General features: G+C 45.6%; 1 protein-coding gene across 4 annotated transcripts in view; it reads left to right on the top strand.

Moving 5' to 3' along the window:
- LOC137657112 (mitochondrial ornithine transporter 1) overlaps positions 1–25,053 on the top strand; it is an 85,834-nt gene that overhangs the window by 33,965 nt on the left and 26,816 nt on the right. For all 4 annotated transcript variants that reach the window (XM_068391492.1, XM_068391481.1, XM_068391477.1 and 1 more), the window contains one exon: positions 17,492–17,672. In XM_068391492.1, the coding sequence (XP_068247593.1) occupies positions 17,492–17,672 (181 nt within the window). The remainder of the gene's footprint in view (positions 1–17,491; positions 17,673–25,053) is intronic.

The raw sequence follows: 25,053 nt of genomic DNA, 5'->3' as shown, positions 1-25,053 counted from the left end.
AGTACTGTGCTTGAAAGGGGTAACTGATTATTATGGCGACTGACTTTGCTGAACTGTTTGTGTTAGTGTTAGAAAACTTTTAAGACTTGTTGGATGTGTATACTGTATCCCTCTACATGGAAATATAGGCTACTGTAATGTTGAATCAAATCCCACCATTTTTTTAGGGTGCAGGAGTGTGCTACAATAAGCAGAAACATCCCTGCATAGCAACTTATTGTACGGGACGTTTGAGTCCCACTCAGGCTTGATATTGTCTGTAACCTCACCATCCTTGTGAGCTAGGGATGGGAGGTCTTGGGGAGCCTGGTTCTCCAGTTGGGACATCTGATCATGCCTTGATTTAGTTGGTAACTAAGACAGAGCAGCCTGTCTCGGATATGTCATACTCATGTAAGAAATACCCGATCATGAAATCATAAGTGGACTGGAATGGTATTTTGATTGATCTTTTGCAATTGAATTGGTCACAATTGTATAAAAGTGTTGACCTAATTGATAGTTGTATTCATTTTCGTGAGCTAGAATACCGAGTGAAAGACGAGCCAGATTCAATGGTGGTTGTAGACTTGCTTATTTGGAGAAGCAGGAGGCCTATCATCTTTATTAAGGTAACTGATTAGAATTGACTTGGAATAACTATACTCAGGTAAGAGCTGTTGCTTCGAAGGTTTATGTTTCAACTAGAAAAGAAATACAATTTAACCATAAAAGAATCTTCCTTTACTTAAACCAGACGGCTCTGTAACTCACTGTCCAAAGGGAAACAGCAGCCTTTTTTTGGCTGTTTACAGAGTAATGAGAATGTAAATCTTCCTCATTTCTATTTTCCTGAGGTTAACTAACTAGTTCAGCTTTTCAGTCCCGTGAAAATAAAACACTGGATGAACCTTAATACTTATGGCGGCATAGACCCAAATGGAAAATTATGTTTATGGTAGTGTAGATCTAAATGGTATTTTTCCTTTGTTATAAAGACCACTGATTTATTAGCTCCTAAGGTGTCTCTTATTTTCTGCAGGTTAGCAAGAATAGGTTCAACTAGTACTTGTTGAAGCATTTTTAATCTTACTCCATAAGTAAATGTGTTTGTGGTAGTTCCATCCTTGCTGAATACCACCTAATTTCCATAACTCATATTTTCTAAAGTTTTTTAACTTCTTTTGGCAAAATGTCTAGATAGGTATGCTGAAGGTAATCATCTGTTCTTTAGCTTTGAACAGACTAAAATTTTGCAAAGGCCTGCGAGCATTTGATGCTACTTTTACAATCTCCAATTTTAAATATTTAACTTAGCCGGTGAATATATAATAGCTGCAACTCTGCGGCTCGACAGAAAACACACTCAAAAAAACTCGCGAGCGATCGCTATGAAGGTTGCGGGTGTGCCCACCAGCGCCAACTGTCGGCCAGATACCACTCTTGTATGTAAACAAAACCTTCATTTCTTCTCTGTTGACGTTGACGACAAGACGTATCAATACTCGCTGTAGAACCTGGAGTTTTCTCAACATATTTGGTGAAGTACTTCATTTTGGTTTGAGCTTTCGCAGTGCAGGTGTTTTATCTTCATCTTAAATCTTGAACTCGTTTTTGGATAGATTTAATTTTTGATGACAAAGAGAGTATGGACTTTCTTTGACTTTTAAATGGCCGACCCTTCCCTTAGACGGAAGTGTGTTTAGGCTTTTAGCAATTATCTTATCACGTTATAAATTAATTATAGATTTTCCTCTATATATTTTATATCTCACCGCCTTTATTAGGCATCTTCGATTAACTTTCCATTTATAATAAACATCAAAATAAATTTTAATGATTTGTTTATATGCGACCTTTCCTGAGAGTAGGCGGTCCTAACTTGGAAACCGAAGTTAAACAACGTTGAGCCCTTTTCAATCGTAAATAGCTTTTAAAGAGCTAATGATTTAAAACTTTTTAAATGAATATTTTTTAATAAATATTTTATGAAAGATTTTCTTTGAATAGTCTTCGTACTGTTTCAAAGATGAACTAACGTTTAGTTTATTTATGCTACGCAGTTTGCGCTCTATCGTTACGATAGAGAGAGAGAGTATCACGGTTTCACTTTGCAGAAAGAGTAAATCGATTCTGACGTTTTGTTCATTCTTCTTTCAAAGCTTAAATGTTTTAAATTCTATTTTAAAGGAACTTTTTAATTGAAAAACCTTTCAGTTTTTTCCTTTGGTCAAATAACATGTTTTTTTTTTGACGAAACGTAAGTGGGCTCTTCTCTTAGGTGCGAAATCAAGAGAGAGAGAGAGAGAGAGAGATAGAGACGGAGGGAGAGAGAGGAGAGAAAACGTTCCGTTCAAGCGGGTAACGTTGTTCTCGAGTTAATCTCGTCCCTAGTCTCTGTACGGGGAGAAAGGATAAAACGTTTTTAGTTTTTTATTCTCGTCCCTAGGCAATGTACGGTGAGAGATTGAAAACATAGTTTTCAATATTAAACTTACCCGATAATCATGTAGCTGTCAACTCCGTTGCCCGACAGAATTCTACGGGAGGGATACGCCAGCTATCACTATACTAGAAGGGGGTGTACTCACAAGCGCCACCTGTGGCCAGGTACTACAGTACTTGTTGTTGACGCCACCTCACTTTTTCCTCTGTCGTGCTTCCGGCAAGACGTTCTTGGATACGCTTATGATTTTGGAGTATTGTTCACGGTTTGGTGAAGTATTTCTCTAAATTTGCAGCTATTCGCTATACTGGAAACTTCTATGTTAGCTTAGCTAGCTTTTGGTATTTATTTAATTATTATGGTGACGAAGAGAGTATGAACTCTCTTTCACCTTTAAATGGCCGACCCTTCCCTTAGACGGAAGTGTTGGTGTCTAAGAGAGTATAGACTCTCTTTCTTAATTTTGTTATAGATTTATTTTATATCTCTCCGCCTTTTATAGGCCTCTTCGATTAACTTCCTTTTATTATAAACTTATTAAAATTAATTTTTATATTTGTTTATATTCGACCTTTCCTAATAGTAAGCGGTCTTTTCTTGGTACCGAAGTTAATTTACATTGAGCCCGTCATTTCGGTTTTACCTGTTAACATATTATGCTATTTTAATGTTTTTGATAGAATTTCTTTGATAGTCTCGTACTGTTTTCAAAGTTGAACTAACGTTTTGTTTTTGTCTCTGCAGTTGTTGACGTTCAGAACGTTCAACTTGCGTTCTATCGTTACGATAGAAAGAGAATTTTCACGGTGTCACGTTGCAGTAAGAGTAACCGTGTCTAGCGTTTTGTTCATTCTTTCTTAACTTAATGGTTTTAATTCTAATAAAGGAACTTTTCATTCTGAGAAATATTTTCCTTTAACAATAATATGTTTTAACGATATATATGATTGGGCTCTTCTCTCAGGTTCTAAGTCAAGAGAGAGAGAGAGAGAGAGAGATAGAGACGGAGGGAGAAAGAGGAGGATAAACGTTTCGTTCAAGCGAGTAACGTTGTTATCGTTTTTGCTCTTCTCCCAAGTCTCTTTAGGGGAAGAAGGTAAACGTTTCTAGAGAATTTAAACGTAGTTTATTTGATCTAGTGTTTAGTCTCTTTCCAGCCACTGAATTATTTATCTTTCATTAGATTTTTCTGTTACATTGTAATTCTGTTTTCGCAATTACTAACTTTTGAGAAAGGATAGAATTGCGTGTTTCAGGTACAAACCACTTAAAGTTTCGAGTTCAGTGAAATAAGTGCAAACAGAAAATCAAAAGTGATAAGTGATTAGCGCAAAGTGTCAGTGTTGTGCGTGAGGGTACTTCTGTGCGTGCCAGTCGTCCTTCCAGTCCGGGACCTCTTGCAAGCTCCCAAGCCCAGGGGAGAAGCAATGTCGAAGGGCAAAAGGATTCGGCAGGCCTTGATCGGCGCACAGAAGTATCCTCGGTGGTTGCGGGCGTGTCTTACAGAGACCGTCACTCCCACCCGCAGACGATTGAGCCCTTATTTTGCTCGTCTGCAGAAGAAATTTCGGGGAGAAAACGCTGGTCTCAGGTCTCAAGACCTCTTAAACGTAAAGTCCAGACCTATGCCAGACGTACGAAGTTAGAGTTCTACAACCCGGATGCAGTCATTGGGTTAGCTCTGACTCTCCGCAGTCATCAGGTGACTGCACACCTCCTAAGAGAGGTAAGGTGATGCCGTAACAGACCTCATCTTCTGTTAAGGCTTTGCCTCAGCAGACCTTAGCGTCTGCCGACCCCAAGATGACTTTGCTGCAGTCCATGCAGTCACAGCTTGCGGTCTTAATGCGTGAGTGTCAGGCTGAGAAGGTTACACCTCCTCCTGCGATCGCTCCGCCTCACCGCAGTCCAGTCTGCCAGGCGTACGATGTTGAGGTTCCTCAGGATACCTTACCGCGGACTGAGTTGCCAGTTACCAGCGGTGTGCAGCAACCTCCGCCTTCCTTAAGGCAACCTCAGCAATGGGAGCAGGAATCTTATGCCTTACTTCCTCCGCTTCCGCTTGCGGTTCCACCAGAGAGGCAACAATCTCTTGAGGTACGACTACCTCTTCCATCAATGAGGCAGCCACCTCAGCACTCGCTGCAGCTTAGGCTAGCTCCTCAGGAACCTCAACTCGCGAGACAAGAACTGCGTTCTGCGCAGCCGCTACATCAACTCTCGCAGCTCACACCTCAGGAACCTTAACTCGTTCCTCAGGAACCTGCTACTGCGCATCCGCAACCCTTACAGCAAGCGCAACTCTTGAGGCAGCAACCTCATGCTATGAGTCAGCCACCTCAACGCATGCATCTGCCACTTTCTCCTCAACTTGAGAAATTACAAATGACAATAATAACACCTCATTACTTTCATAACTTGCATTTGTAATCATATACATGTATGCCTACACAAACATTATGATAATGGAGGTTATTTGTCTTACTTATATAAAAATATATATGTATTCCTTGCAATATATTTTTAACAATATCGCAAAATATGGCAAAAATATCTTCAAAACAAAAATGAATCATGAGTTATGAATGTAAGGTAAATATTATGTTGATATTAAACCCCATGCAAGCATGCATGAAGCACTCTAGCTCTGGTCATGGAATTTCTGAGAAATGTTAAACGCCATGCAACACGCTCTGCTTACCTTACAGCATGCTCTACATACAGCATGCTCTGCATACAGCATGCTCTGCATACAGCATGCTCTGCATACAACATGCTCTGCATACAGCATGCTCTGCATTCAGCATGCTCTGCATACAACATGCTCTACATACAGCATGCTCTGCATACAGCATGCTCTGCATACAACATGCTCTGCATACAGCATGCTCTGCATTCAGCATGCTCTGCATACAACATGCTCTGCATACAGCATGCTCTGCATTCAGCATGCTCTGCATACAACATGCTCTACATACAGCATGCTCTGCATACAGCATGCTCTGCATACAGCATGCTCTGCATACAACATGCTCTGCATACCTTACCGCATGCTTCTCAGTCATACATCTTTGGTTGTTGCCAACTCACTAGACTGTCAAGCAGTTTCATAACGTTGCCTTCTAGTCTGCTGCTTTTGCACCATTGAAACCCTCACTGAGAGAACTTAACTTTTCTCGGATATGGTCCCTGTAGATGAGAAAGTGCTTTTCTCCCTCATTCTGATATTCCCTTGAGGACTCTGTCATTTGGAGAGGAGCCTTTAGCTGCGTAGCCTCCTATGGACTTTTATTTAAGCATAACATGCTTCCAGGGAAGGTAATGGTTCCACTTCAGTCACTAACCCCGTCTGTTACCACACCTGCTCCCTTAGACCTTGAGCTGTGTTGCAAGACATGCAGTCCAAGCTTAGTCCTTGTTAAAGGATTTTTTGTTTACGGAGTCAGTGTGTCACTGGGAAGACGTTCAACAACCAGCAGAAGTGACTTGTTGTGACGCAGTGCGGCAACCTCAGCAACCCGTTAAGGAGTTGTCTGTACGACCCAGACAGTCTAGACAGCTTCGGGTTGTCACTGTACTTCCTCGCTTCCCCATGGTTGACAGTTCACAGACTGTGCAGCAGTACCATGATCTTGTGTCCGGCTCCGTCAGACGACTGGCTTTTAAGAGCTCCCACAAGTCGTCGCTGTCTGGAGATTCTCAGATGGACTATGGATTTGACCAAGGAACTGGGCCTCCTGGTCAATTTTGAGGAGTCTCAGCTCATCCCATCCCAGACCATTGTCTCCCTGGGTATGGATCTTCAGAGTCGAGCTTTTCGGGCTTTTCCGTCGGCCCCAAGGATCTTCCAAGCCCTAGAATGCATCCAGAGCATGCTGAGAAGGAACCGATGCTCAGTCAGGTAGTGGATGAGTCTAACAGGGACACTTTCATCGCTGGCCCTGTTCATCGTGTTAGGGAGAATCCTCCTCCCCCCCCTTCAGTATCATCTAGCTGCTCACTGGATAAAGGACATGACGCTAGAGACGGTCTCAGTTCCTGTTTCCGAAGAGAGGAGGTCTTCTCTCGCGTGGTGTAAGAACAGCTTTCTTCTCAAGGAAGTCTACCTTTGGCTGTTCAGAAACCCGACCGCCGTCTCCTCTCGGACACATCAGACACGGGCTGGGGTGCGACTTTGGACGGACAGGAATGATCGAGAACATGGAATCAGGAGCAAAGGACACTTCACATCAATTGCAGGAGTTGTTGGCGGTTCTTCTGGCCTTGATAAACTTCAAGTCCCTCCAGCTTAACAAAGTGGTGGAGGTGGACTCTGACAACACCACAGCCCTGGCTTACATCTTCAAGCAGGGAGGGACTCTTTCGTGAAGTTGTTCTAGATCGCAAGGGACCTCCTCATCTGGTCTAAAGATCGAAAGCTCACGCTGGTAACGAGGTTCATTCAGGGCGGTATGAATGTCATGGCAGATCACCTCAGCCGGAAGGGTCAGGTCATCCCCACAGAGTGGACCCTTCACAAGAATGTTTGCAGCAGACTTTGGGCCCTGTGGGGTCAGCCAACCATAGATCTGTTCGCTACCTCGATAACCTAGAGACTCCTATTGTATTGTTCTCCGATTCCAGACCCAGCAGCAGTTCACGTGGATGCTTTTCTGCTGGATTGGTTCCATCTCGACCTGTATGCATTCCCGCCGTTCAAGATTTTCAACAGGGTACTTCAGAAGTTCTCCTCTCGCAAGGGACACGGCTGACGTTGGTTGGCTCCGCTCTGGCCCGCGAGAGAATGGTTCTTAGAGGTACTGCATGGCTGGTCGACATTCCCAGGACTCTTCCTCTAGGAGTGAACCTTCTACGTCTACCTCACGTAAAGAAGGTACACCCAATCCTCCACGCTCTTCGTCTGACTGCCTTCAGACTTTCGAAAGACTCTCAAGAGCTAGGGGCTTTTCGAAGGAGGCAGCCAGAGCGATTGCCAAAGCAAGGAGAACATCCACTCTCGGAATCTATCAGTCTCAAGGGGAAGTCTTCCGTAGCTGGTACAAGACCAATGCAGTTTCCTCAACCAGTACCACTTTAACCCAGATTGCTGACTTCCTGTTATATCTAAGGAAAGTAAGATCCCTTTCAGCTCCTACGATCAAGGGTTACAGAAGTATGTTGGCAGCGGTTTTCCGCCACAGAGGCTTGGATCTTTCCACCAACAAAGATCTACAGGACCTCCCTAGGTCTTTTGAGACCTCAAAGGAACGTCGGTTGTCCACTCCAGGCTGGAATCTAGACGTGGTCCTAAGGTTCCTTATGTCATCAAGATTTGAACCTCTCCAATCAGCCTCTTTTTAGGACCTCACTTTAAAAACTCTTTTCCTCGTGTGCTTGACAACAGCTGAAAGAGTAAGTGAGATCCACGCCTTCAGCAGGATCATTGTTTTCACATCTGAAACGGCTACATGTTCCTTGCAGCTCGGTTTTTGCTAAACGAGCTTCCTTCACGTCCTTGGCCTAAGTCGTTCGAGATCCCAAGCCTGTCCAACTTGGTGGGGAATGAACTGGAGAGAGTACTTTGCCCAGTTAGAGCTCTTAGGTACTATCTAAAAAGGTCTTAACCTTTACGAGGACAATCAGAAGCCTTATAGTGTGCTATCAAGAAACCTTCTTTTCCAAGTTCTAAGAACTCAGTTTCTGACTATTCAGGCTTCTGATTAGAGAAACACATTCTCATCTGAAGGAAGAAGACCTTGCTTTGCTGAAGGTAAGGACACATGAAGTGGGAGCTGTGGCTACTTCTGTGGCCTTCAAACAGAGCCATTCTCTGCAGAGTGTTATGGATGCAACCTATTGGAGAAGCAAGTCAGTGTTCGCATCATTCTATCTCAAAGATGTCCAGTCTCTTTACGAGTACTGCTACACCCTGGGACCATTCGTAGCAACGAATGCAGTAGTAGGCGAGGGCTCAGCCACTACATTCCCATAATCCCATAACCTTTTAACCTTTCTCTTGAATACTTTTTATGGGTTGTACGGTCGGCTAAGAAGCCTTCCACATCCTTGTTGATTTGGCGGGTGGTCAATTCTTTCTTGAGAAGCGCCGAGGTTAAAGGTTGTGATGAGGTCCTTTAGTATGGGTTGCAGCCCTTGATACTTTAGCACCTTTGAGTTGATTCAGCCTTCCAAGAGGAACGCTGCGCTCAGTAAGGAAGACGATCTTATTAAAGGCAGAGTAACGGTTCAAGTCGACTTCCTTACCAGGTACTTATTATTTCATTGTTATTGTGGATAACTGATTATATGAAATACGGGATACTTAGCTATCCTTTAGTCTTGTACACTGGTTTTTCACCCACCCCCCTGGGTGTGAATCAGCTACATGATTATCGGGTAAGTTTAATATTGAAAAATGTTATTTTCATTAGTAAAATAAATTTTTGAATATACTTACCCGATAATCATGATTTAATTGACCCACCCTTCCTCCCCATAGAGAACCAGTGGACCGAGGAAAAAGTGAGGTGGCGTCAACAACAAGTACTGTAGTACCTGGCCACAGGTGGCGCTTGTGAGTACACCCCCTTCTAGTATAGTGATAGCTGGCGTATCCCTCCCGTAGAATTCTGTCGGGCAACGGAGTTGACAGCTACATGATTATCGGGTAAGTATATTCAAAAATTTATTTTACTAATGAAAATAACATTTTTGAATGAACTAGTGTTTAGTCTCTTCCCCAGCCACTGATTTTTTTATCTTAAAATATGTTTACTGTTTTTTGCTGGTATTAATGTGCTTGCATTATACGACTGATTTCGTAATTACAACCTTTTGATGAGGGTAGAATTGCGTGCTTCAGGTAGAAATCAGTTTTATTCATACCTGATGTGAATTGTAAAAGATTCGATTTCAGTGAAATAAGTGCAAAACAGAAAATCGTAGTGATAAAGTGATATTGCGCAAAGTGTTTTCAGTGTTGCGACCTAGGGTTCGTCTGTTCGTGCCTGTCGTTCGCCTAGTCCGGGACCTCTTGCAAGCTCCCAAGCCCAGGGGAGAAGTAATGTCGTACGACTTATGGGTTCGAGAGGCCTTGATCAGCGAACAGACGTTCCCTCTATGGTATCGGGTGTATCTTACCAAGATCACCCCTACCATAAGGCGAGAGAGACGATTTTCTCCTCGTCATCCGAAGGCTTTTCGCATAAGAAACCGTGAAACAAGGTTTCGAGGCCCTTTAAGCGAAAGTCAGTCCTTTCAGGACAGGTCCAGCATCCTGGTTGTAGCCATTAGGACAGCTCTGACCCTATGCAGTCATCGGAAGACTGCTCGCCGCCTAACAAAAACGTAACACAGACTCCGAGAGTCTTTTTGTAGGCAAGGTTTTGCGGTCACAGACGTTACCCTCGTCTCTTACCGCAACCATTCCCGTTGATCCTAAATGGGTTGTACGGCAAGACATGCAGAATAAGCTTGCCTCCCTTATGGAAGACTATTCTGCCGATAAGTCCGTTGAGCCTAGCCGTTTATCTCATTGAGATCCAGGCTTTCAGCCACCCTAACGTTCCTTTGTGCGTCCTGTTGACGTTGACGTAGCTAAGCCACGTCAGTCAGGTTGTTTAGAACCACACTCGATGCGGTCTCGTGTGGATTTTCAGCCACTTTTGGATGTTAGGCCACTTGCTGATGCTCCTGTTGACGTTCAGGACGTTCGCTAACAATCGGAGTTGACTTGTTTTGACGCTGAGCGTCAATCTCCGCATTCTAGAGTTGTTTTGACTGCTCAGTCTAGGCGGTCAAAGCAGTCTCGAGTGGACGCTGTGCGTCCTCACGCACCTGTTGTTGTTGACAGTTCACAGACTGTCAAGCAGTTACATGACGTTGCGTCCTGGTCTCTCGCACCTGTTGTTGTTGACAGTTCACAGACTGTCAAGCAGTTACATGACGTTGCGTCCTGGTCCGCTACTAATGCACCAGTGCGTGTGGACTCTGCTTGTAAAGCATTGCCACCACGGTAGGTCTCTCCCTTGCTTGAGACTCAGCTATTATCGGACAAGGTTCCTTCAGATGAGGAAGTTGCTGTTCCCCCTCCTACTGATATTCCCTTGAGGACTCTGTCAGATGGAGAGGAGCCTAAAGCTTCTTAGCCCTCTATGGACTTTAAATAAATCATGCTGATTTTTAAGGATCTTTGTCCGGATCTTTTTGTAACTGCTGCTCCTCGTTCGCCTAAACGTCAGAGCTTACACTAGGCCTAGCTACTTCGAAGCCGTTGTTTTATAAGCTAGTGCTCTCCTGCTCTCCTAGAGAGCTTTACGTTTGCTAGGCGACTGGTTTATCACCAGGAGGAGTTTGGGGGATACAGCCTTTGCTTTCCCTTCTTTTAAACTGGCTTATAGAGTGAGAGTCTGATATGACATGAGAGAAGTTCTCGGCTTGGGAGTTCCTGCCTCTGCCCAGATAGACTTCTCAAACCTCATAGACTCTCCCTGGCGCCTGGCCATGAGACGCTCCAAGATTTTACAGGTCAACTTCACAGCTGTTTTCGAGCCTTTGAAGTTTTGCTGTACAATTATGTCATGCATAAACAAGGCTTTCAGGGATGGCTCCAATGATCTGACAGCCACGTTCTCTGCAGGAACAAGTCCCTCAGGGATGGCTCCATGATTTGGCAGCCATGTTCACTGCAGGAGTACGTAAGAGGCAAGTGCGCTCAATGTGTTCATTGTCAAGACAAACTTCACGATGAAGTCTACCAGGCTGTCTTGACAGCATTTAGGGAAGGCGACTGGATGGTCTCTCTCGACCTTCAGGAGGCATACTTCCACATTCCTTTACACCCGGATTCCCAACCGTTTCTGAGGTTTGTTTACAGGAATGTGGGGTACCAGTTTCGAGCCCTGTGCTTTGGCCTCAGTCCTGCGCCTCTCGTGTTTACGAGGCTCATGTGGAACGTGGCAAAATCCCTCCATCTTTCGGGGATCCGAGCCTCCCTGTACTTGGACGACTGGCTTCTCAGAGCATCGTCCAGCCTTCGCTGTCTGCAGGATCTACATTGGACGTTGAGTCTGGCCAGGGAGTTGGGACTTGTGGTCAACCTAAAAGTCCCAACTGATCCCATCCCAGATTATTCTATTTTTGGGGATGGAGATTCGCAGTCAAGCCCTGCTCGAAGTCCAACTAATGCTGAAAAGAAAACGTTTATTCAGTCAAGGAGTTGGAACAGTCTCGTAGGGACTCTCTCATCCCTGGAGCAGTTTGTCTCACTAGGGAGACTACCCCTTCTGCCTCTCCGGTTCCATCTAGCCTCTCACTGGAACTAGGACAAGACATTAGAGACGGTATCATTCCCAGTCTCCGAGCCAATAAAGGCATGCCTGAAATGGTGGGACAGCAATATCAGTCTGAGAGAGGGACTATCCCTAGCAGTCAAGAACCCAAACCACGTGTTGTCCTCAGACGCGTCGGGTCTGGGTTGGGGTGCGACCCTGGACGGTCGGGAATGCTCGGGTCTGTGGACCTCAAGTCAAAAGAGCATGCACATCAACGGCAAGGAGCTATTAGCAGTCCACTTGGCCTTGATGATATTAGAAAGCGTCTTCGAAACTCAGTGGTAGAGGTCAACTCAAACAACACCACAACTTTGGCGTACATCTCCAAGCAAGGAGGCACACGCTGCTCGAGATCGCAAGAGACCTTCTCTTATGGTCTAGAATTCGAGGCATCTCCCTGTTGACGAGATTCATCCAGGGGGACTTGAACGTCTTGGCAGACTGTCTCAGTCGGAGGGGTCAGGTGATACCCACGGAATGGACCCTCGACAAGGACGTGGGCAAGAGTCTTTGGGCTTCTTGGGGTCAACCAACCATAGACCTCTTTGCCTCCTTGTTGACCAAAAGGTTACCAATCTTTTGCTCTCCAGTCCTAGATACAGAAGCAATCTACATAGACGCATTTCTACTGGATTGGTCTTCTATGGACTTACAGTATATGCATTCCCACCATTCAAGATAGTCAACAAGGTACTGCAGAAGTTCGCCTCTCACGGAGGGACAAGGTTGACGTTGGTTGCTACCCTCTGGCCCGCGAGAGAGTGGTTCACCGAGGTACTTCAATGGCTGGTAGACTTTCCAAGAAGTCTTCCTCTAAGGGTAGATCTGTTACGTCAGCCCCACGTAAAGAATGTCCATCAAAGCCTCCCCGCTCTTCGTCTGACTTCCTTCACACTATCGAAAGACTCTCAAGAGCTAGAGGTTTTTCGAAGGAGGCAGTCAGTGCGATTGCAAGAGCTAGGAGAGCTTCTACCATTAGAGTATACCAGTCGAAGTGGGAAGTCTTTTGATACTGGTGCAAGTCAGCATCTGTGTCCTCGTCCAGTACCTCTGTAGCCCAAATCGCAGATTTTCTTTTACATCTGAGAAAGGTTCGCTCCCTTTCAGCTCCCACGATTAAGGGCTACAGGAGCATGTTGGCTTCGGTCTTTCGACATAGAGGCTTAGATCTTTCCAACAATAAAGATCTCCAAGATCTCCTTAAGTCTTTCGAGACCTCTAAAGAACGTCGTTTGGCAACTCCTGGATGGAACTTAGACGTGGTCCTAAGGTTCCTCATGTCAGACAGGTTTGAGCCATTACATTCAGCCTCCCTGAAGGATCTCGCCCTCAAGACACTTTTCCTAGTGTGCTTGGCTTCGGCTAAAAGGGTCAGTGAACTTCATGCCTTCAGTAAGAACATCGGCTTTTCTACAGAAAAAAGCCACTTGTTCACTTCAACTTGGTTTCCTGGCCAAAAATGAACTGCCTTCTCGTCCTTGGCCTAAATCTTTTGATATTCCTTGCTTATCAGAGATCGTAGGCAACGAACTGGAAAGAGTATTATGTCCTGTTAGAGCTCTTAAGTTCAATTTAGCTCGTACTAAGTCATTACGAGGGAAATCTGAGGCATTATGGTGCTCAGTTAAGAAACCTTCATTGCCTATGTCAAAGAATTCTTTGTCATATTTTATCAGATTTTTTTAATACGAGAAGCTCATTCTCACTTGAATGAGAAAGACCGATGTTTGCTTAAGGTTAAGACGCACGAAGTTAGAGATATAGCAACCTCCGTGGCCTTCAAGCAAAATAAATCTCTGCAAAGTATTATGGACGCGACTTTTTGGAGAAACAAGTCAGTGTTCGTGTCATTTTACTTAAAAGATGTCCAGACTCTTTACGAGGACTGCTACACACTGGGTCCATTCGTTGCAGCGAGTGCAGTAGTGGGTGAGGGTTCTACCACTACACTTCCCTAATTCCAATATCCTTTTAATCTCTCTCTTGAAATGTTTTTAATATTGTTTTATGGGTTGTTCGGAAGGCTAAGAAGCCTTTCGCATCCTGATTGATTTGGCGGGTGGTCAAAGTCATTTCTTGAGAGCGCCCAGATTAGGGGTTTGATGAGGTCCTGTTGTATGGGTTGCAGCCCTTGATACTTCAGCTCCTGGGAGTCTGTCAGCATCCTAAGAGGATCGCTGGGCTCCGTGAGGAAGACAGACTTACAAGGCAGAGTAATCGTCTAAGTCAACTTCCTTACCAGGTACCTATTTATTTTGGTTTTGTTATATTGATAACTGCCAAAATGAAAAAACTCTTAGCTTATACGCTGTAAACATAATTAACTCTGGTCTCTACCCACCTCCTTGGGTGTGAATCAGCTATTATATATTCACCGGCTAAGTTAAATATTTAAAAATGATATTTTAATTATAAAATAAATTTTTGAATATACTTACCCGGTGAATATATAAATTAAATGACCCTCCCTTCCTCCCCAATAGAGACACAGCGGGACGAGAAGAATTGAAGGTTTTGTTTACATACAAGAGTGGTATCTGGCCGACAGTTGGCGCTGGTGGGCACACCCGCAACCTTCATAGCGATCGCTCGCGAGTTTTTTTGAGTGTGTTTTCTGTCGAGCCGCAGAGTTGCAGCTATTATATATTCACCGGGTAAGTATATTCAAAAATTTATTTTATAATTAAAATATCATTTTTGTACAGAAATCACTTGATTTTGGTCAAGAATTTTGTGTGATTGGCCTTGATCTTAGTGCTGCCTTTGACCGTGTTAATCATGAGGCCCTTGTTTTCAAACTCAATCAATTGAGAGTAGGTTGGTCTTTTCTTATCATTATTATTGAATTTTGAAGTAATAGTTTGCAAAGAGTAGTTGTTGATGGGCACTAGGATGAGTATAGGGTAGTGTACTTAGCCCATTACTTTTCATTCTATATTCATATGTGGTTTGGCATAGAAAACAAGTTCATTGCATATGTATATGATTCTACACTTTTTGCCTCAGTTCCATCTCCTGATTGTAGATCTGAGGTTGCCGAGTCCCTTTATAGAGATGGAGCTAAAATTAGTTCATGGTACATATTATGGGACATGATGTTAAACTCTTAACAAAACTCAAAGGGTGATTCTAAGTACTGTATGTTTAGGACAGTGATTCCTCAACATCCAAATCTCTGCATTGATAGTGTTTGTTTAACTCAACTCTATGTGACTTCTTTGAAATATTATGTGATTGTTTATTATAAATTTACTTTTGAGAAACTCTTTTGGACTGTTTCTTATTCAATTGCCCAAAAAAATTGACTCATTGAGAAAGTTTTTTCAAGATTTTCAGTGATCAATGTATTTTGAGGAAATGTTTTAATTCTCTCATTGTGCCTTGTTTCAAGTATTGTTCTCCTGTCTGATCTCTGATCTTCAGCTGCTGAATCTCATCTTGAATTGCTGGACAAAAATTGGTGGTTTTTGGAATTTCTTATTCCTGATTTGCTGTAGATAGTAATCTCTGGTACCATCATTCTATTAGTTCCCTGAGATTTTTCATAATTCTGACCATCATTTGCATTCTGATCTTCCCAGACTGTACTAGGTATGTAGTTAATTCTAACAGCATTGCCTTCATCATAAGGCTCAACAATGCACAGTATTTTAAAGGTTTTAGATTATGGAATGATCTTCCTATTCAGGCAGTTGGAATGGTAGAACGTTAGAAGTTCACACTTACAGAATTCTTTTTTTTATATTGAAAAGGCTGACGTGTCTCTTGTCATAGATTATATATGACAGATCTATTTTTCTGTTGTTACTGATCATAAGATATTTTATATTCATTTTTTGTTTCTTCTCATATCACACATATACCAAGGCACTTCTCCAAATTTTTGGGGTTAACCGACATCAAACAAATGAAAAAAAGGGGACCTTTCCTCTCTACGTTCCTCCCAGCTTGACAAGGGACTCAACCGAGTTTAGCTGATACTTCTAGGGTGCCACACCCTACCCTCCCCCGTTATCCACCACAGAAGAAGCTTCATAACGCTAAATCCCCTACTGCTGCTACCTCCGCGGTCATCCAAGGCGACCGGAGGAAGCAGCAGGGCCTACCGGAACTGCGTCACAATCGCTCGCCATTCATTCCTATTTCTAGCATGCTCTCTTTCCTCTCTCACATCTAGCCTATCACCCAGAGCTTTCTTCACTCCATCCATCCACCCAAATATAGTTTAATTTATTATCTCTTATCCTTTCCTCACGGGGCTATTTTCCTTGTTAGAGCTCTAGGACTTATTGCATCATGCTTTTGCAAGTAGGATTGTAGCTCAATAGTTTCTAGTTGTGTCTGCAACAGCACTGTCCTTGTGAGCTAGGTTTTGGGGGATTTGGCGAAGCTTATAGGTCTACCTTTTGAATCATTATTAGCCATTGTGTCACCCTCCCTGGTCCTAAATTTATTGAGAATGGGTTTGGATACTGATCATATGTATGTATGGTCAGTCTTTAACACCTTGTCCTGTCCCTTGCCTATGCTTTTCATGAGAGACATTTAGATATTTAGACCTTAAAGAGTAAAGTTTTCTCTGTTTACTAATGGAGGCTTTTCTTTGCCAGTAATTCAACCATTTCCTTTCTCCTCATCTAGAATCTTTATTAATCTTTTCATACTGCCCTATCAATACCACATTCTTCCCTACTAAATTTGCCTCGTTATTTTTCCACAATTCTGTCAGACAATCACATCCATGTTATTAAGGTGCCAAAAGTATTCTACCCTTTCTAAGACTGCTCATCTGCTTCTTCATTCACCTCCCTTGCTTCCTTCTTTCACTGTTTCCTCATAAATTGTGAACGTCAAGATTACTCTACTCCAATTTTCAGTTTTAGTACCTACTCTTACACCTCCCTCTCAGGAGATGCACAACAGTTTTCCTGACTTTAGTTTTTTCTTCTACTATTCAATTCCAAAATTCTATTTTATACATCAAAAACATTTTCCTCTTTATACATTCTAATCATGAGGTCATCTTCATAAGGCAGATGCCAGGGTTTTTTCAATTCAATTTTTATTACTGTACTGTATTTTGATAAACAAGTAGTACAGTAGTTTAACCACTCAGGAAGCAATTTTAATGACCTCTCCGGCTTGGTCTGTATCCATCTCCTTGTTAAAGGGCTCATTTAATTTTTAATATTTTTTTAGAGAAAATCTGGTGTAAATAGTTGAAGGTCTTGATTTACTCCACTTATCTTTGCTTTTTTACTGCTTGTTTTTCCTACTACAGTATTATCATTTCCTTATTATGTAAGTTTGTTTACAAGGTAATGGATTTTAAGTCACATTTTTCTTACCTGAGAAGTGAAAGAGAAAGGAGAGGGTAAGTTTAAGAAGTTGAACAACTCTGAAGCTGGTTTAATGAATACCGTGAATCGTAATGCTGAAATGTCATGAAAATGCAACACTATCAGTTACTTGATCATATTAGTAACTTTGATAAATGTGGACCAGATATAAGCAAAATAAATTCACTTCTATTCATAATTAGATGAAATTATCATGTTTTGAGAGCGATTGAATTACACTAGCTCTAAAATATTTGGTTACTTTTTTTTATTATTGTGTACATGGTATATACAATGCTATAATGACATGGAATTTAATTATATGGAACTTATATATAGACAGGAACTGAAGGGTCATCTGATGTTTCCATTGTTCATCAAAATTCTTGTATTCTTATCGAATATTGAATTCTCAGGATCGCATTGGACCATGGAAACTTACACGCCAGATACTAAGGACTGATGGTGTTCCAGGAATGTTTCGTGGATTAACTTCAACATTTGCCAGAGAAATGCCCGGGTACTTCTTCTTCTTTGGTGGTTATGAAGCCTGTAGAGAACTCATGCGCCCCCCTGGAAAAACAAGAGATGAAATTGGTAGGATTATCTGAATAATTTTCATACATATGTATAATGGAAAAATCTATATATAAGACTCAGGAGAGGTACCTGTAAGTTAATTTGAATATGTTAAGAGAGAAGTTCTAACCCAAGTTTGTTACTACCCAATACACAGTACAAACCTTTTGTCCTTTAGAATAGGAATTGTCTTCAGTGGAGCTAGAGTGACCATTTAAATTGTTAAGTGTTGCCAAAATTGTGAGGGTAATGACAGAAAAATAAATCTACAGAGGGAACTCCATCATTGTAATTTCCAATTTCTGCTGTACTCTGTCTGGAACGGAATATGTTTCCGCATAGTTATCAATGTTGAAAAATTATTTTTTGGCATATAAATCTAATTTGTCTTTATGATATGAAGTCTATGTTTTAATATACAGTATGTTGATCTGTATTGTAGTTTGAACTAAAACTAACATAACAAAGTATAGAAATTGTGAATATACTTACAGTATTTAATTTGGCAGATGTTTTGTTGGTTTTTGGTGTTACAGCATTTGTGACATTGTTTTCAAAGATAGATTTGATGAAATATAAAAAACAAAACAAAAGGAAACAAGTCATCTTCGTTAGAGCGATGATCGTTAATGATGGAAATAACATTTATTTTCATCAGGACAATTGTCAACTCCATTTCATATGCATGGGATGCAGCTATCCCTGAAATGAAAGTTAAGTTTACATAAGCACCCATTTGTTCCGTAACCTAAATACAAACCACGCTATTTACAAAGGGTATTACTTTTAGCGTAGCTGAAATGGCGAGCCATTAGAATTTAACGAGGGTGTATTACCCCCGCGCTAGTTAGCGGGGGGGGGGGGGGGGGGTAGGGGAGTGGTAGCTAGCTACCCCTCCTCCCCCTCACACACAGGTGAATACTCACTTTCACTTTTGGCTCGGACTGTGACAGACGTCTCTGTCTTGGTCCTCGCTTGGCAGCCATTGTTTGTTTTGTCTTTACTTAATCGCTTACTTTTCATTTACTCAATATATATGTAAACATGTTTTCATGTTTGTATATATATTTGAGTATAGAAATGAGTAAGTCTCCTTTTCAGATTTGTGTGTGTAGTGTACGATATCTACGTGGAGGCCTCGGCAGTTAGGCCACCACGGCGTAATTTTATGGGTGGCGATCGAGTTTGACTTATGTCTTTCTCTCTCTCTCTCTCTCTCTCTCTTGAGGTCGTTCACCCTTTTACTATGTGTTACTACGGCCTTGTAGCCTAGCTTCCTTTCCGTGTTGGGGGTTGCTACGCCGTACGTTTGTCTCAATTAGTTATGAATCTAATTGTAGTTGTTTTTTGTTTATCAGCTTGTAGAACGATTCCTTTCGGGGTTTTCGTTCTTTCTTTAGTGTTCATTCATTTTTAAATTTCATAATTACATAGTTACATAATTATAATTGTTATAATTCTGTTTTGGTTACAGCTCTCCTTCCGCGATTGTAAGTGGTTGTGAGGGCACGTGCCTGTTGTGTAATTCTTGTTCCTTTCCCTCGGGATTCCTCTTCGGAGCCTTCCCGGGGGAATGAATGTGTACTAATATTATTTGTTTTATTTTTTTACAGTTACCGATCTAGTTCGTTTCTGTAATATAGCAACGGTGTGAGCTGTCTTGTTGAGTCCTGGGGATTCGGCTGTTGCTGCCTCCCCCCTTGTATTTTCGTCAGGGGCGTGTCTCCTTCTACTGGTAGTACTCCCGTGACGACGGACAGCTCTCCAGTTCATTTTAGAACTCTCAGGAGGCTTGCATCCTTGGGCGGGTAACTTTCCTTCCGAGGGAAGTTTTTCCTGTCCAGGCTTGAGTTTTTCCCTTTTTGGGGGGTTCTTCTCTTGCCTTTTTTTCGTGCGACTATGCTCTTGGTGCTGAGCGGTCGCACCTGCAGTTTCGCTCAAGGGGCTGGGCAACTGCAGGAGCTCCTCTTCGGAGGATTGCTCCTTTTAGGTCACTGGCTGACCAGTCTCTTCCACGAAGTGTTTCTCTTTCGTTCGCGAGAGAGTACACTCATAGAGACTCCTCTTCGGAGGTTTCTCCTGTTGCTGTTGCTGTTGGCCTCCCTCGCCGTAAGGCCCACCGTCCGCCTCGTCGTAAGGGCCTCTCATCTCCCTATAGGGTGCTTGAGGCGCCTTTTTGGATCTCCGTTTGCAGCCTACAACTCCTTTTTCTCGATCTTCCGCCTTGGTGCAGATGGACAGCAGTCTGATCTAGTCTTCCCGACGGGCAACGGTCTTCCCGACGGACAACGGTCTTCCTGACGAACAGCGGTCTTCCGACGGACATCAGTCTCCCGGCGGACAACGATCCCTTCAGGGCAAAGGGTTGCCCCCACGGGGGTTCTTCCCTTGCGTGTCAGGGTTTCCCTGCGCGCCCTTCTGATGTGTTCTCTCCAGCTCCTGCTCAGTGTGAGCACACAGGCGCTCTTCTGCTCATCAGCGCTCTCCTGTTCGTCAGCGCTTTCAAGATGATCATCCCTGCGGTTCCTTTTGGTTCCTGTTACGCGCCCTGTGCGCCCACGTTCGCCCTTGCGATCTAGAACTTCGGTTCAGGTCGGGGTCAAGGACTCTTCTTCTTTGCGCAGGCTTCCACGCGTAGCCTTCTGCTCGTCAGCGATCATCAGCTCGTCAGCGATCATCAGCTCGCCAGCGATCATCAGCTCGTCAGCGATCATCAGCCCGTCAGCGATCATCAGCTCGCCAGCGATCTCCGGATCGCCCACGTGTGTTACAGCCGGCACGCCAACGTTCTCCAACACTTCTGAAGGAACATAGTTCGCCAGCTACTAGCTCACCTGCGCATGCTGATCGCCATCGCTAACTGCGGATGCTGATCTCCATCGCGCGACCCTCAACTGCGGATGCTGATCGCCATCGCGCGACCCTCAACTGCGGATGCTGATCGCCATCGCGCGACCCTCAACTGCGGATGCTGATCGCCATCGCGCGACCCTCAACTGCGGATGCTGATCGCCATCGCGCGACCCTCAACTGCGGATGCTGATCGCCATCGCGCGACCCTCAACTGCGGATGCTGATCGCCATCGCGCGACCCTCAACTGCGGATGCTGATCGCCATCGCGCGACCCTCAACTGCGGATACTGATCACCATCGCGCGACCCTCAACTGCGGATACTGATCGCCATCGCGCGACCGCACACCTGCGGATGCTGATCACCATCGCTCGACCCTGCGCATGCTGATCACCATCGCGCGACCCTCAACTGCGTATGCTGTTCGCCACCTCGCGCGACCGCCGACCTGCGCATGCTGATCGCCATCGCGCGACCCTGGCATGCTGATCACCATCACGCGACCCTGCGCATACTGATCACCATCGCACGACCCAGCGCATGCTGATCACTGCTCGCGATCGCTCACCTTCGCATACTGCTCGCCAACGCACGATCGCTCACCTGCGCATACTGCTCGACCATCGCGTCGGCTTAACACAACGCGCCATCGCCAACCTGCGCGTTAGCGCTCACCAGCTCACCACCGATCGCTTGTTGATCCATATCGCCAGCGGTCCTCCTTGCCCACGCGGCAGCGCATTTCCTCGCCATCGCGCTAACGCTTGCGTTCGCCGCCTCGGACTCGCTCTCATCCACCTGCCCACATTCACGACCGCTCGCCTGCACGCCCGCGCGACCGCTCGCCCGTGCAACCGCGCGACCGCTCGCCCGTGCAACCGCGCGACCGCTCGCCCGTGCAACCGCGCGACCGCTCGCCGTGCAACCGCACGACCACTCGCCTGCGCTCCCACACGCCCACGTGCCTGCACGTCTACGCTCATGCTCTCCAATGTTCGCCCACGCGCGAACCAACGGTTTTTCCATCGCGCAGACGGATGGTGTTCCGTCGCGCGAACCTACAGTGTTTCTTCGCACAAATGTTGGCCTATTTCTTGCAGTATCCATTGCTCGTCTATGGGTTATCGCTCGCCGACCACCAGGAATTCCCGTCGCGCGAGCTCCAGGGCAATTGCGACCACGATTCCCAATGGGGTTTTCGCAGCATGACCAGCCTGGCGAGTTCTTCTGGAGCGTATTTCCAGAACACTGCCTCACCCCGTAAACACAGAGCATGGCACTTGCAAGAATAGGAGAAACTTAAGGGAGATCTGAGCAACACTCCTCTATTCCTGAACCTGGGTTAGCCCTTCCCCGTCATTCCCTGGAAGGATTTTTGGCGGGGGGGCGCTTTCCGTTCGAGATTTCTCCATCGGACAAGGGGTGACTGCTTACCTCTTCCTCTGGGAGCTTACCAGGTTCTTTCCCTCCTCGGTTACGGCCCGAGGTTTGGTTCAAGGAAGCTACAGGAAGATCAAGGGTACTTTCCTCCTCTCGAGCTCAGGCACCTTGGCCTTTCGTCGTTAAGTATCTAACTTGCGGACAAGCTCGATGTTGTACCATCTGGACGCGCTGACTGAGGGCTTCCTTCGGGTGTCTCATCTGTGGAGGTCGACGACCTCAGACACCCTTCCATCCTTGAGAAGAGTTTGTTTGTGCCCAAGGACAGAGACTTAGACAGCTGCTGTGCGGAGTAAATCGACTTCCGGTTTCACTCCTACAAGGCGCTTTCTTCCAGACTCTGCAGGGCTCCAGCGCCCTTTTCTTTCAACCACGTCGGCCTAAGTTATCGGCTACGACAACTGGGACAAGGTGTCCAATTGCAGTTTCCTCCTGTCAGGAACAGATGGCACGGGAGACTCCCCCGGGGGGGCATAGTCCTAAAAGGAGTTCACGAACTCTAGGATTGCAGGTTTTTTCGCTGGGAGGATGCTTAAGGTTACTCATCCGAATGACAGCTTCCCGATGCCCATTCCCGCACAATCTCTGTGAGTAGCCAAGGATATCGCGCCTGCCGTCTCTGTCAGCGAATTCAGTGTCTCTGAACCTCTATGCCATAGCGTCAGCAGAGTTGCCCGGTTGGGCAGAATGATCCATACCTTAGGCGAAGGTCTTCCTTAGGATCATCGACGGCTTCACCCCCGGCCCCCTCAGTCGATCCTTTCTTGTAAGGAAGGATCTGAGAGGGGATGTCCATAGTCGACCTCTCAGCCCTGATCAAGTTTGTCGAACAAACTTCGGCCAGCGTAGACCAGCAGAATCGATCAGACTGGTAACGAGGCGACAGGACTCCTTAAACCCTGGATCGGAAGGACGGGTACTTTCAGTTTCCATTCCATCCATCTTCCTGGGTGCTCGTCGAATTCAGCCTAGACTGCAAGTATTCCTGCTTATGATGCAGTGTGGCTATCCCGCCGTGGCATAGCAGGTTTGTTTCCCCAGAGAACTCTCCCTGCCTTCCTCTTGGCCGTTCAGGTGCAGGCTTCCGCCTCCTCTGCTGTTTGGAGGGCTGATCAACTCCGGTAGGCTCGGGTTTCGACCTTCTTCAGCGCCGGGACAAGCTTCCGGATGCTTACCATGAGTGTGGGCTCATGGTATTTTGCTTGGAGCCTTCTCTTCCTCTGCCTCAACATCTGGAGTCCTGGCCATGATATTGAGTCAACCGCCTTACCACATTGGAAACCCCGCTTCTCGTCCATCCAGCGAGGTTAAGCAACGTCGGTACTTGGATGGGTGACCACCTGGGGACGCCAGATTTTGTTACCACATCCTCCGAGCCTTCCTTTCGGTTGACTGTGGCAAGACTGAGGAGAGTCGCAGTACCTGTTCTCAGTCAAGCAGAGCTTTCAGCCCTACCTTGGAACGTTTCCTAGTTCTTCTTTCCTTATTGACCCGTCTATAGTCCGAACGGTCGCCTCAGGATAAGTTCCATGTGGGGCGATCCAAGTTCCGGTGGCTTCAGGCAATGTTTAACCGGACTCCCTGGCCCTATGGGACCAGCGGAACTATTAGACCTGCAATGGGTGTTGACCTATGGAGCCTCTTGATGGTAGTGGATATTCTCGTCCTTTCCCCACATTCTTGATGCGGTTCTCGGACTCGTCAAAGGAAAGGGGGGGGGCATGTTCCGGTCCAGGCCTATGGTCAAGACCTGAAGGATACCTCTCCATCATTCAGGCAGGCTTAGGGGCCTTAGTCTGGCCCCTCTTCAGATCCTACAGCTCCTGCCGAGTCGCCCCGTTGCGCGTCGACTTCATTCTAACCAGCAGGGGACGCATTTTCACACCTTCACATCTTGCAGTAGAGATACCGGGATGATTGAGATTCTCTCAATACCACCATCGGCTCTCTCATTCCAGGCAGGGGAATGTTTCTCTCAGACTATCCGAGCAGAGCCTCATAGAGAGAGTGTACCTGGGGGTCTTTGACCTTGGGTAACCAGCAAGTGCTGGTCTGGGGGACCTGATCGCGACAGCTTGGAACCTCAAGCTTCCGCTATTCTTCCCCCCAGTCTCAGACCCCGAGACTCTGGCAAGATGCATTCCGGTGATGGTGGGACAACTTCGACGCCTGCGTCTTCCCTCCTTTTTGTCTGTGGACAATGGGTCTCAACAAGACCAGGTTGTCTGTCAACCTTTCAATGAGAGAGCTCCACTGGGACTATGCGCAGAACGGTTTCTGGACCCTCTGCTTCCCCTGACGGAACTCCCGGGAGAGCTTCTCCCACGGCGCAGACTACTCAAGCAACCACACTGCGACATCTCTCCCGAACCGGGGCGTCGCTTCGGCTTCATGCCTGGAGACACTACGCTTCCTCCTCTAGAAGAGACAACCCGCTACAGTCGCGGTACGGAGGTCGCATCATCTGCGATAGTCATCCACAGGGGTCTCCCAGGCAAAGTGAAGAGTCTAAGGTGGTTGGTGCCGTGGGAGATATACCTCTTCCCTTGAGGCCTCTTCTCCAGCAATAACGGTCTTATTGCCTTTCGGCGGGAGGAAACTCCTTTCCGCTCTCGGCAATGAAGCCTGTCGCTCAGCCTTTCCCTGACCTTCAGGCTTAAAGGAATAACTTTTTCCTGCCCGCTGGATCTATCCTCGCTCATGCGAAGCTACGATCGTCCCTGCCCTAGTCGGAGGAAGACCTCCAACTTGGAGCATGGCTCGGACTTTTAGTCCTTTAAGAGATCTTCTCAAGACCCTTTACGACAGGCCTCGGATTGTATTCCGCCTTGGGTCTTCTGCTCACTCTGGCCACGGCCAGTGTGTAAGCAATCTTCTTGGTCTCTTACTACTCCCCCCTTTCTAAGGAAGAGGGGAAGGCAACATTCAGGCTCGCTCCTGAGTTGTTGGCTAGACTCAGAATCTGAGGGTCCCGGCCCTTCGGTCCGATTCATTCAAGATTTCGAGTCTCCATTCTGTGTCTGATGTCCCAAGACCTTCTCTTTCTTGCCAGTAAAGGAATCGAGAGGTTAGCGCTGGGAACAGCTGCAGTTTGTCCTCAGTTGCA

This window comes from Palaemon carinicauda, chromosome 1 (genome assembly GCF_036898095.1).
Source record: "Palaemon carinicauda isolate YSFRI2023 chromosome 1, ASM3689809v2, whole genome shotgun sequence".
Classification (NCBI taxonomy): domain Eukaryota; kingdom Metazoa; phylum Arthropoda; class Malacostraca; order Decapoda; family Palaemonidae; genus Palaemon; species Palaemon carinicauda.
This window is presented reverse-complemented; position numbering and strand designations above follow the sequence as displayed.